At 40.7% G+C, this 16,032-nt stretch overlaps 1 protein-coding gene across 1 annotated transcript in view; it reads right to left on the reverse strand.

Annotated features, from left to right (window-relative positions):
• Window positions 1-1,020: 1,020 nt before the first annotated feature.
• The window catches only part of CA10 (carbonic anhydrase 10), an 820,075-nt gene continuing 805,063 nt past the window's right edge, over window positions 1,021-16,032 (reverse strand). The window contains exons 7-10 of the mRNA XM_061140932.1: window positions 12,341-12,413; window positions 6,248-6,402; window positions 3,541-3,715; window positions 1,021-1,636 (exon numbers count right to left, since the gene is read on the reverse strand). Coding sequence (XP_060996915.1) covers window positions 1,614-1,636; window positions 3,541-3,715; window positions 6,248-6,402; window positions 12,341-12,413 — 426 coding nt within the window. The 3' untranslated portion in view covers window positions 1,021-1,613. The remainder of the gene's footprint in view (window positions 1,637-3,540; window positions 3,716-6,247; window positions 6,403-12,340; window positions 12,414-16,032) is intronic.

Raw genomic sequence — 16,032 nt, forward strand, 5'->3', positions numbered from 1 at the left:
GACCATACATGCCTGTGTTTTCCCACTTTCTGGAGGCTATAACAGAAGTGAGAGATGAAAGTTATTTTTAATTTGGCCTCTGAATGAACATCCAAGTCTTCCTTTCCAGCAGCTAAGCCTATATGCTTTCTCAACAGGGTATTAATTATCTGGCTCTAGAAATATAAACAGATGGGCTGTTCTGGCAGGTTCAGCTGCCCTGCTGGCCATAATACAATTGCTTGTGGACACAGCAGGACTCAGAGGCTTCAGCAGAGAATACTGTCCTCTTCAATAAACTCAGACAGGGGTACTGAGTAACTTGTTAAACACATTTATTGATTTCTTGACAGTAATCAAACACAGTGAGTGACCATTATAAACAAGAAAAGAAAGGCATTCATTTGTACTTTGTGAGATCCAGTTGCACCTGGAGAGAAAAGACACCCCTTACCCAAGAATTTACAAGGCAAAGTGCATTCCTTCAAGGGAGCATCATTGGCATGGGGGTAGAAGTTTTGAAATGCAAGAAATCTGTTGCCTGCTATCTCAGGATGAAGCTCACCTCCTATGCATGATCAAGCCATGGAGTGGAATTAAAATTATGCTTAGCTTATCAAATGCATTCCTGATTGCCACAAATTCAGTAAAAACTGGCTGCAAATTAACAAAACATAGATGAAGGAACAAGTAAAAGCAAGAATGCAGTTGTATGAAAACAGGGCTGAGCCTGTAAGAAAGGAGAATAGATCAAAGCAAGAAAAATGAAATTAACTTGTTAAACACATTTATTGAGCTGTTAACAATAACCAAACACAATGTATGACCTCTGGAAAATAAGAAACAGCAATGGATCAATCTGATCTTGACAAATCCTAGTATAGATATATGACAAAGAGGAGCAATAATTCCATTTTTTAATAGTCTGTGTGGTTTTATATATATATATATATATATATATATATATACATATACATATATATATATATATACACACACACACACACACATGCAATATGTATCTCTTCAATGTCTGTCATTTTTAAATTGTTGAGTAAACAGAAGAATGATAATCTATAAATGTGTCCTTGGCCAACTTTATCCTGGCTCACCTGTTACCAGCACCTTTAAAGGATCTTAGGACACTATACAAGATTACTCGATGCAAAGAACAAAGTCCACTTGATGCTGTCAGAGCTGTGTTTTCTCCTCTCTCTCAGAAGAATTTTGTATGTACAAAGGCTGAAAAGTCTCATTGGGTAGATTTATTTGTTCCAGAAAACAGTATCAAAATTGTAATCTGGTTAGTTGGTTATTTTCTTCTAAAACCTTTTATGAATGAGCCTTTTGTTTCTGAAACTTGACTTCCCATCTTGGGTGCTGTGTGAGTGTGTTTGTATGTAGATATATTTGCATGTGTGTGTGCTTGTGTGTGTGTGTTTGTGAGTGTGTGTAAGAGATGTACTCCTCTGCCAAGGTTTTGCAGACACTTTTTATGAAGGAAGGGCCAATCCACAGAGTGAATGAGGCTTGAAGGAGGGGAGGAGAGAGAAGAAAGAAGGGGGACATTTTAGGTTACATCTATTCACAGTCGTAGCATTTCACTGAGGTGGAATTCTTCTTGGCTTGGTTCCCTACTTGAGGAGCCATTCATTGACTGGGAAGAGAGAGAAAGAAACAAATAAAATGAACGACACAAAACAAGACATAATTGGATGAATTTGCACACAGGTTGGGCAGCTTACTTCAAAGGGGAAGGGACAGTTTTTAAATGTCTGCTTACTTGTATGTATCCCAACTAGCCTCTCCACCTTCCTATGAAACTCTTGGTCTGAGATATCTAATAGTATTGTCATTAGCTACATGTGGCTAATATATATATATATATATATATATATATATATATATATATAATATAATATATATTTATATACATATATGTATAAATTAATTAAAACTATTAGTTGCATTGTCATACTAGCCACACTTCAAATGTTCAATAGCCACATGTGGCCAGTAGCTACCATACTGGTCAGTGCAGACACAGAATACTTCCATGTGTCAAGAAGCCATAGTGGATGGTGTTGCTTTAGACCAGAGGTGGGCAAATGACAGCCTGCAAGCCAAATCCAGCTGTGAACTGCTTTTGTGAATATAGTTTTATTAGAACACAGACACACCCATTTATTTACATATTGTCTATGGCTGCTTTCACATTAGAATATCAGAGTACATCAGAGCACAAAGCCTATATTACTCATCTGGCCCTTTGCAGAAAAAGTTAGCTGATCCCACTCTTAGACTGTAAGTTCTGTAGGGACAGGGTCATGTCTTTCTTCATCACCTAGCTAAGTGCCTGGCACATAATAAGTGAAAGTGAAAGTCACTCAGTTGTTTCCGACTCTTTGCTACCCCATGGACTGTATAGTCCATGGAATTCTCCAGGCCAGAATACTGGAGTGGGTTGTCTTTCCCTTGTCCAGGGAATCTTCCCAACCCAGGGATCAAACCCAGGTCTCCCATATTGCAGGCAGATTCTTTACCAGCTGAGCCACCAGGGAAGCCCAGCACATAACAGGTGCATAATAAATAGATATTGAATAAAGTGAAGGCTCAATGAATGAATGAGTTGAGTATTTCTGGCTGGAAAGAAACAGAAATTATAGTTTTAGTACTCTGTGTCTGAAAGAGAGAGAAAATTAAAGAAATTTGGGGGAAGTTGGAGCAATACAGTGGAGGCTAGTAGTGGCAGTTGCTTCTAAAAGTTGTATGGTAACATCCACAATCCCCATATTCAAGGAACACATTATCAGTACAAAGGACTTCCCTATCCAGCCCCTCATTTTCTCCTCACAACAAATCATGATGTAGATGGTATAAAGACTATCATGGGAGCCAGGGATGTAGAGGTAAATGATTTGGCTTGTTAGTGTCAGAACCAGGCCTGGAACTCTGGTGTTCTATCTCCTGGTCGAGGACATCTCCATGACTCATCTCCACTTTCCTTGCCATATTGGAGATTTACGACAATGATAAATAGGTACTTAATGTGTAGACGGGAAGAGAGTGGGTTAGATGTGGACTAGAGGGTTGCAGAAAGTGGGAGGCACCTTGAATATCCCCTTTAGTAGGAATTCTAATCACTTCTAGACACAAGGCATTGGGAAAAAAATGTGTTCAGACACATATCTCATTGGCCCCTAGTCACCTGGTATCTAGAGTTATTTGCTCACCTTCTAGGGGAAAAGGGATCTCTTTGTATATAACTAAAAGCTCTAGTGCTTCTAGTTGTCCTATTTTAGCACATAACTTTGGGGAAATCAGCCTCTCTGAGTTCTTCTCTAAAATGGCAATAAAAATGCTATCTTGTCTGTACCAGACAAGATTTAAAGATTTGATCTGTGTTTCTGATTATGACATATAAAGTTTTTCAATAGAAAAGCATCATGAAAATATCACTTATAAACATGATTCCTATAAAGAGAGATAGTTCAAAACCTTTCAGAGTGGGTTTAGGTAAGAAGACTAGAGGGATGTGTGTCGACTGCCCTCTGAACCCACCTCTATACTGAAGCTTCTGGGCCCGGTTGTTTGGACAGTCCTTCCCCTGTAAACTGAAGTTGATGTTGGTGCGGATGCAACGGTTGTTGAGTGACTGGACAGGCCTGAAATTGTCACTCATGCTCAGAAAGATCTGTGATGGTTGATTCTGGCTGAGCAGGCGTAAGGAATGCATCTGAGAGGAGAGAAACAGCGGTGAGAGCCACCCATCCTCTTACATGTAGTAGGGAAGAAGTAAGACTCCATAGACCATGGCCAGCCTGGGCAGTGCCATGGGTTCAGTGGGTACAACCCACTGATGCCTCCATGCTTAGAGAGAGCCTTAATTTAAGCTCACTGGTTCCCGGTGTGCCTCTGGACAAGTCAGCTATTATTTTCTGTCCTATGACATGCTGTCAAAGGAGGAAACCCAGATGGGTGTTCTCCAGAGACTCTTCCTCTCACACCCTGAAGTTGAGTAATTAAGGGAATGATTTTCTGATATGAGTATTATCAAAACTATAGTGACTGGCCCAGGAGTCAAAGCTAAACTAAGCTGTATTAATTAAGTTATTTTTCTGTGACTATCAGGACCAAGAGCTGGACTAAAATGTTTTCAGCCATGTTCCACCCAGGACTGCGAAACTAAGGAAAACTCTCTAGCATAGAGGAGGATGAACCATGGTTTGGAGGGAGCAGGAGAGTGCAGAGAGAAAGGGTTTCTGCAGTTCTGATTCCAGTGAATTCTTGACATCAATTTCTGACCTTAAATTCCATAAGATGACCCAGGATGTCATGAGTAGATCCTTTTTCTAAGTTCAAGTTATCCCAAACAGTTTGCTTGTCACCAAGAATCCCAATAAATACAGATAGCATCAGGCACTTCAAATTGTTCAAAGAGTTGTCAGGTTGTGAGTACATGTCCTAAAAAGGAGTTTTGTTTTTCTTCCTTTGCTTGTGTTTTCTCTGAGCTTTTATAGACCATCACAATCACAGGATAGACTCATGTAATTTACCCCATCATTATAAAGAAGATAATTCACTTCACAGAAGTGGGGTCACAGGCTTAGGAGTACATAATGATCCATTAACAAAGGTGACCTCAGAAGCCAGATTTCCTGATTCCCATCCAGTTCTGAGAAATGCTAGCTAACCTAACAAGGAATATTGTGGGAAGCTCTAAAAAATCCTACATTCAAATATGTTTATGAAATGCTACACATCATATTGCCTCCTCTTGGAGATAGGCATATATTATCATTCTAAAGGCCCTGAGAAGTCTCCCAGCAATGAAACTGATTTAGCTCTTTTTAAGTACAGCTTTTTCAAACATATTTGACGATATCATCCATTTTGCTCATCTGATTTTTGAATACTAGAGTTTGTAGAGCACACTTTGGGAACTAACCCTGATTCCTTTCTTACTCAGGCAGGTAGGGCACATCTATAATTATTTCAAACTGAGTCTTTCCAGATGCTAATTCCTTAAACATAGGTGTGATGAGCTGAATTGTGTCCCCCTCTCCCCAGATGCAAATACTAGAGTCCTAACCCTCAGTACCTCAGAACATGACCTCATTGGGAAATAGGGTCCTTATGCTGTTCAATCGCTCAGTTGTGTCCAACTATTCACGACCACATGGACTGCAGCACACCAGACTTCTCTGTCCTTTACCATCTCTCAGAGACTGCTCAAATTCATGTCCATTGAGTTGGTGAGGCCATTCAACCACCTCATCCTCTGTCGTCCCCTTCTCCTTCTGCCTTCAATCTTTCCCAGCATCAGGGTCTGTTCCAATGAGTCAGTTCTTTGCATCAGGTGGCCAAAGTATTGGATCTTCAGCTTCAGAATCAGTCCTTCTAATAAATATTCAGGATTGATTTCCTTTAGGATTGACTGGTTTGATCTCCTTGCAGTACAAGGGACTCTCATGAATTTTCTTAAACACCACAGTTCAAAAGCAGCAATCCTTCAGCATCCAGCCTTCTTTATGGTCCAACTCTCACAACCATGCTGACTACTAGAAAAACCATAGCTTTGACTATCTTGTCCTTTGTCAGCAAAGTAATATCTCTGCTTTTTAATATGCTGTCTAGATTTGCCATAGTTTTTCTCCCAAGGAACAAGCACCTTTTAATTTCACAGGTGCAGTCACCATCTGCAGTGATTTTGAAGCCCAAGAATATAAAGTCTTTCACTGTTTCCATTGTTTCCCCATGAACTGATGGGAGGGGATGCCATGATCTTTGATTTTTGAATTTTGAGGGTCACTATAGATGTAATTAAGTGAGATTATTGAAGTGGGCTCTAATCTAATATGACTAATTGGGGTAGGCCCTAATCCCATTTGACTAATGTTCTTATTAAGGGGGATTTGGACAAAGAGACACAGACATTGGGAGAATGCCATGTAAAGATAAAGGCAGATTGAAGTGATGCTTCTATAAGCTAAGGAATACCAAAGCTTTCCAGAAAACTGACAGAAAACAGGGGAGAAGTATAGAACAAGTTCCTCCTTACTTCATCTGAAGGAAATGTCTCTGCAGACAGCATGATCTTGGGCCTAGAGCTTCCAGAACTGTGAGGTAATATGTTTCCGTTTAAGCCACCAAATTTGTGATATTTTGTTAAAGCAGTCCAAGCAAATAAATACAATAAGCACTCCAAAAACCCAGCCAGTCTTCACATTTTCTTCCCCATTAACTAAAATACCACAAAGAAACTCACCTGCATCCTGGTTATATAGACAGGTTTGTTCATTATTATCCAGTTTGCTGTCTCATAGCAGGGTGGGATAGTCATGGACCCATCATAAGTAATGAAACTAGAGGTCTCTGGATATAGTTCCTCTATATTAAGTCCTTGTAGTAAATATGCATCATCTAAAGAAAAAAAAATAAGACTTAAGAATTAGGTTTCTTGAGAAAGTATTGGTTATTACTGATAATATTTTTTTTTTTTGTCCTTTTCAGATTCCAGTAGACTGTCAGGATAGGCTGCAGGAACAAACAGTCCCCCAAATATAATCATTTTAAACAAAAATATGTTTATTTCTTGTCTCAGTACTAGTCATGGCAATATGGAGCCACCAAAATGTTTTACGCAGAGGAATAGCATGATAAGATTTGCACTTAATGATGCTTCCTCTGATGGTGGCTTGGCCATACAATGAATGTACTGAATTAGAAAAGGAAGCATCTGGCACATCTTTATTAAAGGTTAACATGATTTGTTTAACCAATCTTGCACTTGGACCATATTGGGTGCTCTAGCATGCTGCTATTATTGTATTTTATTTTATTAAGGGTGGTGGGGAGGAGGAACTGAAGGAGACTGCAGAATGGGGGGCATTCCAGGCATGGTTCTAGAGTAAAGAAAAATAACACTAAGGTTTTTCTGAAACTATAATCAGCCTCTGTATTCCACCCACATTTGAGTTCGGGGTGTGTGTGTGTGTGTGTGTGTGTGTGTGTGTGTGTGTGTGTGTGCGTGTGTGTGTGTATGTTGGGGTAGAGAAGGAAGGCCAGAAGCAAGAGGCTATCTTTATGGATTTAACCCATGTAGAAGGGTAACAATCCGCTTCCAAAACACGATTGTGCTGATATCCCAGATTCTGCTGCTGTGTAGGTTTTCTTTAAAAGACTTTCCAAAGTCAGCCTGAAATTAATTTAAGCTGTTTTTTTTTTTTTTTTTTTCCATTGTCAGTCTGGTTTAGTGAGAGTGTGTTATAAGATTTGCTCAGACATATGAAATCCAAACTTTCAAAGAAAGTAGAAGCTCACTAGGCTATTACCATCCACTGCATGGGTCCCACACAGGAGCAGGAGTTCATTTGAGTAAACAAGCTGTGTTGCTTATGTGCCCTGTGTTGCATTCACCTTGAAGATAATTTTATTAAGTATTATATTGACCTTCCTCTCACCTCCCAAGAAGCTAGATTTGACCAAAACATTCCTAGAGATAACAGAGAAACACATGTTATTAAGCACCTTGTTTATGCCAGTCTTTGTCCAGGCAACTGACTCATTACCTTATTTAACCCCCATCTCAATTCCCTCAATATCAGTATTAGTATCCCCATTTTATTGATGAGAAAATTTCCTCAGAGAGGTTAAGAAACTTGCCTGAAGTTATACAGTAAAGATATGGTAGAGCTAGGAGCTGAGGCCTGCTTGGTTTTATATCTCTTCACCAGAACATATTGAGTCCTCTCAGTATAGTGTAGTAGTATAGTCCTATATAGTATAGCCTTTAGTAGCATGTTGGCTTCCAAAATTCAAAGTCCTTTTGGCAATATTCTTGTTTCTTCCTTTTATGGATTACTGGCATTGATTTTCTCAACTGGCTCAGCAGAATGATTTTGCACAGTTCCTTTTTTCTTCCTAGTCATCTAATGTATGTTCAAATCAGGCAAATGGACAGTTTGCCTACTGGCTGCCATTTTGTGCTGAATTTACCCCATGATTCCATGCTAACTCCTGCCTCTTTACACCTCTTGAACCAGTTGATGAGACAGATATGTAAGAGCCTCTTCCAGGGTAGAATTTAAAAACGTCTTTAGAAATGATTTGCAATGTTAAATCATGGGGATCTGAGCTGTTCTTTAAAAAATGAGGATATGTCTCTCTCTTCTCTATTTATTCTCTGCCATGATCTCACCCAGGTTTAAATGCTATCTTGATCCAAGTGACTTCCACATTTATATCTGTAGTTATCTCTCCTAAAACCCACACTCATATATACAGCTGCCTACTCTATACTTTTTTGAGGCCCATCTCGAGCTTAACATATTTGAAACTTCTGACTCCCTTCTCACCCATGAATGTGTTTCATCCAAGAAAATGGAGTGATCCTTTTGCTAGATCATGTCACTCTCCACTGAGAGTCTTAGATTGACTTTTCATTATGAAACATCTCCAAAGGAAAGACTAATGCGGAAGACTGACCCCATCTAGTACTAATCTCTATGTCTCCTCTGGTTTCAGTATGTGCCCAATAATGGTGATGTCACTGTCTTCCTTTGAATGACAGTGATTTCCACCAGCAGTCCCATGCCAAAGGAGAAACAATAGTTGCAGGGGGCTTAGGATGGTATGAGTCTGACATTTCAAATTGCCCACAAGTTCTGTGCTTAGTTTATGACCCTTCCAAAGTGGAAACATTGGCAAAAAACAAAGAGAAGTCTCTTCAGACTGAACTAAAATTGGGATTAAGAGAAAAACAAGCTGAGAAGCTTCATGTAATGTGAGAGTATTAGCAATACAACTAGTTTTAAGACCTCAGAGCTAAGCTTTCCTTGCCCTTTAGGGAGGAAGACAATAGGAAATAAAGAGCCTAGGAACATCCCTGGGAGGACCTATGCTAAAATCCTTGCTATCCCACTATGGATGAGTAAACTGTTGTTCAGGAAATGTTCATTCCCTTCCTAGCCCCAAATCCATGGGAGCATTTTGATGTTGGGCTTGGCCATGTGACTTGCTTTGAACAGTGAACAGTAGATAGAAGTGACAGTGTGTAAATTTCAAGACTAGGCCTTAAGCACCATCATGCATTTCTGATCCCCACCTTGAGAAGTACTTGATCCTTGACCAAAATAAATAAATAAATAAATAAGCCAAAGCCATGTTATCTGACCTTATCTGACCTGAAGATTTACAGAGTCACTCCAACCAACCCACAGATGCAGCAGTGAGAAGTCAATGCCTATTGTTGAATGCTTGTTCATTATGCAGAGTTTGCTGACTAATAGAGCCACTCATTAAATGTATATCATTGACAGAGGGCTTCACTTCTTAGAACTTTGCTTTCCTCATCTGTAAACTGGGGTAACTATTAATACCTATTTTGGGAATAGGAATACATGAGCACCAGGTGAGATGCTACATGTGAAGCTCTAGCAGAGAGCCTGGAGTATGGAAAATGCTTAGCTAGTATTATTTCCATGTTCCTGATGCTGAAGCAGTTAGCAGAGTGTGTACACATGAGTGAGTGTGGCAGATTGAAGCTATACTGGAGTCTAATTCTTGGTAGCAGCAGAAGAATGGGTTGGTCAGGGGCCAAGGTCAGGTGTTCCTGGGTATTGTGGTTGCATAGTAGCTGGGGAGATTCATTCCTTTCTTGCTTGCTTAAAAGCATGAAAGCAGAGGTATCTGGTAGGTGCCCCTGAGCAGGAGGTATTGTGTACCAGAGTTCATGGGAAAATGCCAGCTTGACCTGCTGTCTCCTGCACAGCCCCTGGAGGGACTTCTCAGGCTTATGTTTCCCACCCATTGGCTGTGTCCTCACATGACTCCTATTTCAGAAACGTCCTTGTTGCTCCCTTGTTTGGCAAAATTTCCACAGGCTGGCTGCCTCTAGGTGATTAGCTAGAAAGAAGAGTGTTGGCATTTTCCTGCTGAGAAAATTCATCCCTTTAAGCCACATGTCCTAGGTACTGCAGTGTCTAGGTCATTCTCACTTGTCCATGCAGAGGAAGAGCTGATGAAGGCAAATTTCCTGTCTTTGAACTCTTCAGAGGCCTTTAAGTCCCCCTCCTTGCATTTGTGTATGCTATTTGGAATGTCCTTCACTCTCTTCTTCCCTCCTTCTTTCCTTTCTTTTCCTCTCCTTCTTTTTCTGCCTCCCTCTTTTCCTCCCTCCCCCTTCCTCTCCCTTCTTTCCTCTATTCCTCCCTCCTTTTCTTTCCTTCTGTCTTTTTTCACCAAATGGTTGTTCATCTATTTAGCACTTATTTGAATAGCAATCCCTATTTAAAACTCTTCCATGAATTTTAGGCAGATTTTCTATGACCCCCAAGTGTATTTTTAATACACTGTGCTTATTACACAAATCTTTAAGAAACACCATTATGTGTCTGGCTACCTGACTAGAAAGTGAGAGACTCATAGATGGGAAATATGTTCTATTGATCTCTCTGTTCACTGGCCCTCAGGATGATTTAATATTTGTAACATGAGTGAGTGAACAGATAAATGAAGGTAGTTGGTCTTAACATTGCTATCCACTTGAGTTATTGTCTAAGGCTGTCTTTCTCACTTCCTATAGACTCAATGGAGGTGAATCAGCAGGAACACCTCACTTGAAGTAGATGAAGTTGAAGTTCTCCTCATAGCCTTTATGGCTATGAAGTAGCCATAAAACTACTGTTCATTGCTGTTTCCAATAAAATCTGTCACCCTGGTCTTCCAGCCCCTATTTTCAACAGAATTGATACTCGTTCATGTGAAAGGCCACCTTCCCATAGCACAAACCCATATGACTGGCTTTATCTTTAGAAGCAGCCACATCACTTAACATTAATCAGCCTAGAGCTGTGAGATGGAGTGGGGTGCAAAGTTTGACTAAAGGTTGACTGCAGCTGGAAGTCTCTTAGATGGTATGTTGGGGTTTAAAGTGTAATTTGATGGTTGTCCATGGTCTCTAAACTGCAAATTCAAGATTATTTGAAAGCATTTTATTTAATTTTATACTCCTTTAATAAAATAGTTAAAAAAACTAATAATCTTTATGAGCAGTTATAAAATGTATTTGCAACCCAACACAGAAATGTCTCTCTTTGCTGAGCAATCTAAGTTTGAGCTTAAAGGATGTTATAGGTAATTATGAGGAAGAGTAAGATGGTTTTGGAGCTAATTCTTCTAGCTGATTCTCCAGGTTCATTTATTACCCACCCCCCACCATCCCCAAACTCTTCATATGGCAGTGCTGTGTGTGGAGGGCTGGTGTCTGGCCCATCTTTATATCCCAAGAGCCTTACTTGGTGCTGTCATGAGGCAGGCATGAAAGAAATGCTTGCTGAATTGATGAATAATTGAACAAGAGAAGGGTTCTCCACACTCTTCCTCCAGTAGTCCTAGGTGAGATCTGTAAGGCATTCACTTTGTCTTTCCACATCACCATCCGTAGCAGTGTCCTCCACCAAGTGAGGACATGCCAAAGGGATGTGGGGTGTTGGAATGTTTGTGTACTGAATTTTACTTTTGCAAAACCAGATTCAAAATCCTAGATTTAGAAGGACCTTAGAAACTGAATTTCAACTTCTTTACAAAGGAGGAAACAAAGTGAGGAAGCTCCTTGCTTAAGGAAAAAATCCCACTTTCTTACTCACTTCTAATTAATTAAATTTTTTCCTATTATTTTCTTTAATCCCTTGGTGTATACTATTTCCGTAACTCTTGCCAAGTCCTGCAACCTCTGGAATTGCTGCAGAAGACAGTGGCATCCTTTCCACTCTACTCATTTCAACTTTGCACCATTATCTCTTTTCTGCTTACAGATTCAGGGAATAATACACTCTAGAAACTCAAGGAAATTGGGCTGAATTCTATAGCTCATTGTGTCACACACGGAAATGAAGAAAAATGTCACCTTGTCTCACCTGAAAGGGAGACCCAGTGACACAGAGGGGAGATGTGGTCCAGCTGAGGGCCTTGGAATGTGTTGAAGTTGGATCAAACCACCTGGTGAATGCTTTCTCAATCACATAATTGGCAAAGCCCCAAATGTGGCCAGTGGATATGGTGGAGGCTGTCAGCTAGTAGAGTCTCCCAGCTCATTACCAATCCATAGGCTAATGATGACCATCATCATAATAATCATTATTGCTTTAGACAGGCATGGATGAAAAAGGAACTCTGGGGGTTTCTGCTTGAAATGAGTTGTTTCTTAGCCAACCCTGACTCTCCAGGGTGATTTTCTACAGAATTGAATGATCACGAAGCTGAAAGAGGTCCTTGGAGATCATTAGTTCTGGCGTTCTGCCTTCAAATAGGACTAACCTTTACAGAATAGTTGCTATATAGAAAATTCAGTCAAACTTACTTTTATATGTTATTCTTGTGATAGTATCTCTGTTGAGCATTCGATTAAGAAATGGGTTCGATGAATCAGAAACCTGGAGGAGGGGAAAGAAAATATTAATAAAAGGTAGGGAGAAGTTAACAAAGTGCTTTGGTGGGAAAGGAGGAAGGGTGAGGAAAAACACATTGTGCACACATAGACATGGGAGAACTAGTCATTCTTAGGGAAGCATTTCAGGGTAGGTGAAAGTGATAGTATGGAGGAAGGATGGGAGGTAAAGATAGAGAGGTAGGCAGGAGCTAGCTCATGCCAGGCGTTGAATGCCATATTAGGGCATTTACAGTTTATTTTCTAGGAATAGGGAACCATCAGGGGGTTTTAAGTAGCAAGTAGGGAGTGACATATTAGGAAGGGGATAGTTATCCAAGTACAGAGAGAAAGAGAAAGAGTGCCCAGAGTATTTGTGCTGATGTAACCCATGAAAGGAGAATCAAAAATAGATTGTCCTGTTAGGTAAGGAATCTGTCATGTCCTTTAATTGAGTGCCTTGGTTTCCTGGTAGCTGGTGAGTCTGGGCAGAGCTAACATTAAGACTAGACCCTTCTGAGTTGATTGAAAATAATTGAAAAATGTCCAAAGTGCACACAATGTGTGGGCTCTAGTGTGTTGACTATGTGGGTAAGAGGATAAAATATTTACTTGGTATATATGCACTTAAATAGGAAGTTAATGGTGTGTGACTGAGCAGCAATCATAGCCAAATCTCTGTTCTCTCTGGTTATAGCAAATGTGGGGGATTAGGAGGGGACAGAGATAAGTGAAACCCACAGATAAACACATCTCTTATTTTAACAAACAATTCCAACCCTTTTATGACTCAGATTTTGGCTCATTGACATCTCAAGTGTTCAGCTGACCTAGTTATGGGGCTTCTCAATTTCTGTTACTGCTTACCTTGCAGGGAACTGTGAAGGGCAGGTAGAAAGATCAGAAGGAGGGGAAGAGTGCCAGAGGCTTTGTTCATGTCATTTCTAGGTATCAGTGCCCAGAAAAGTCTGGCCTCTGTCCCATGCACAATCAGTTTGGGAATGAGTGAATGGCAAGTCACAGTTTGGATGATTCACTGTGGAGCATCTGGGAGTTGATTATGTTGGACAAAGATAGAAATGCTGTAGCTTATTTTGAGATTCAGCCTGAAAATTTCAGGTTTGCTCAGGGAAAGAGTGGAAGCATCCCTAAGGGCCAAATTGTCCTGAGAAGATGCAGGAGCTAGGGACAATCCTTTTACTGATCTCAGGATCTGGGGCATAAGTTCTTCTCAATAACTCACAGGGAAAAAATCAGGACCTGTGTCAGTAAGCTAGTGAAATGAGTGTTTCTACAGAAGCCTGAGAACATTCCAGTAGTTTTCAGTTAGAAGGCTCTCTTCTGGCAAATCAATCACCTTGTCAGGTGTAATGTGCCCACATTGCCAGGATGACATTCACTGACTCGGAAACTTTGAGCAAAGTGAGGCGGTGTCAGTGGCTGAGGCTGAGACACTCACCAAAGGTCAAGAGTTGTTGGGCAGCCCATGTTGGTCATGAGAGTTACTCACAGAAGGCCTGGCACTGGGAAAGTTACAGATGTGAGCCCTTGGATATGCATTGCATAATATTGTGAAATGCCTTCAGGCTGCATAAGAGGAAGCATTCCCAGGTTGAACACAACAAGAAGTTATCAATATCATAATTGGGGTTGGTTCAGGGATATAGGTCTTTGCCCTATGTTTGTGGGCAGCATGGGAATGTGGAGGGAAAGTTTTAAATGCTGTTTTCTCTTTTCTCCCTTCCAGCTCTACGTGAACAAGGTCATTAGTTTCAATATTAAAGTCAAGCAAGACCTGGGTTCCTTTCCTGAATGTACTATTATGAGCTACATGAACAGGGATGTAATGTCAAAAATTCCCTGTACCATTTTCCTCATTTTCCTTAGGGAAACCCCACAGGTTTATTATTAGAGTTAAATGACAAAATATGTATGTAAAGTACATGTCTCAGTGCCTCACATTTAGTAATCTATTATTTTTTATAACAGGGTCTGTGATGATGCCAAGAGGTATAGAGCAAGGGTTGGAAGGATCTGTCTGAACCAAGGCGAACTTCCTTTGGGAAGTTTTATTAGGGATTCAGTTCAGTCACTCACTCATGTCTGACTCTTTGCGACCCCATGAATCACAGTACGCCAGGCCTCCCTATCTATCACCAACTCCCAGAGTCTACCCAAACACATGTCCATCGAGTCAGTGATGCCACCCAGCCATCCCATCCTCTGTCATCCCCTTCTCCTCCTGCCCCAAATCCTTCACAGCATTAAGGTCTTTTTCAATGAGTCAACTCTTTGCATGAGGTAAGAAAGCCTAAAATCATACTTACCTGGTCAAAAGCCTTTTTCTATATTTGCCAGTGACAACCTAAAGGAGGTGGGACTGGTGGTCAGTGGCAGCAGTATGTCCAGGGTTCAGCTCTCCTGGGACCACAAAAAGGCTTGATCTGACCCGGGTGAGGGAAGGAAGTTAGGAGACTGTGTGACCAGAGAGAGCAAAGTGCCTGTTGTAAAAGGTGATGCTCATGAGGAGGGAGGGGGTGTGGTGTCTGGGGCTGCCCCTGTGCCCATTCTGTGTGATGAAAATGTCTTCATGAGAGCTGTGTTAAAACTCCTTAGTGCCAAATGCTGAATTTCTGTTGACTGTCATCAGATTTGAACTTCTGATTAGGGCACTTCCTCTAATGGTCTGGCTAAAACTTCCCAAGGAGCCAGCACAATGACTGCCAAACTTCTAGTGCCACACTGCACCACCACCTTTTGGAAAGACAGTTTTTTTGTTTTTGTTTTTGTTTTTTTTTTTAAGAAATTAGAAATATTTATTGTTTAAAACAAATATTAAAAAAGCAAAAGCTAATTGATGGAAAAACTTGTATCTGAAAGTAAGTGTTTCCCATTTTAGGTTTTGTTTTCATAATAACTTGTATATATACTTAATATTGGCTAAACGACAGAATGATCTTGGTTCGTTTCCAAGGCAAACCATTCAATATCACGGTAATCCAAGTCTATGCCCTGACCAGTAATGCTGAAGAAGCTGAAGTTGAACAGTTCTATGAAGACCTACAAGACCTTCTAGAATTAACACCCCAAAACGATGTCCTTTTCATTATAGGGGACTGGAATGCAAAAGGAGGAAGTCAAGAAACAACTGGAGTAACAGGCAAATTTGGCCTTGGAGTACAGAATGAAGCAAGGCTATGGTTTTTCAAATGGTCATGTATGGATGTGAGAGTTGGACTGTGAAGAAAGCTGAGTGCTGAAAAATTGATGCTTTTTGAACTGTGGTGTTGGAGAAGACTCTTGAGAGTCCCTTGGACTGCAAGGACATCCAACCAGTCTATCCTAAAGGTGATCAGTCCTGGGTGTTCATTGGAAGGACTCATGCTGAAGCTGAAACTCCAGTACTTTGGCCACTTCATGCGAAGAGTTGATTCATTGGAAAAGACCCTGAGGCTGGGAGGGATTGGGGGTAGGAGGAGAAGGGGACGACAGAGGATGAGATGGCTGGATGGCATCACCGACTTGATGGGCATGAGTTTGAGTAAACTCCGGGAGTTGGTGATGGACAGAGAGGTTTGGCATGCTGCGATTCATGGGGTCGCAGAGAGTCGGATACAACTGAGCGA

The sequence above is a fragment of the Dama dama genome, chromosome 5 (assembly GCF_033118175.1).
Source record: "Dama dama isolate Ldn47 chromosome 5, ASM3311817v1, whole genome shotgun sequence".
Classification (NCBI taxonomy): domain Eukaryota; kingdom Metazoa; phylum Chordata; class Mammalia; order Artiodactyla; family Cervidae; genus Dama; species Dama dama.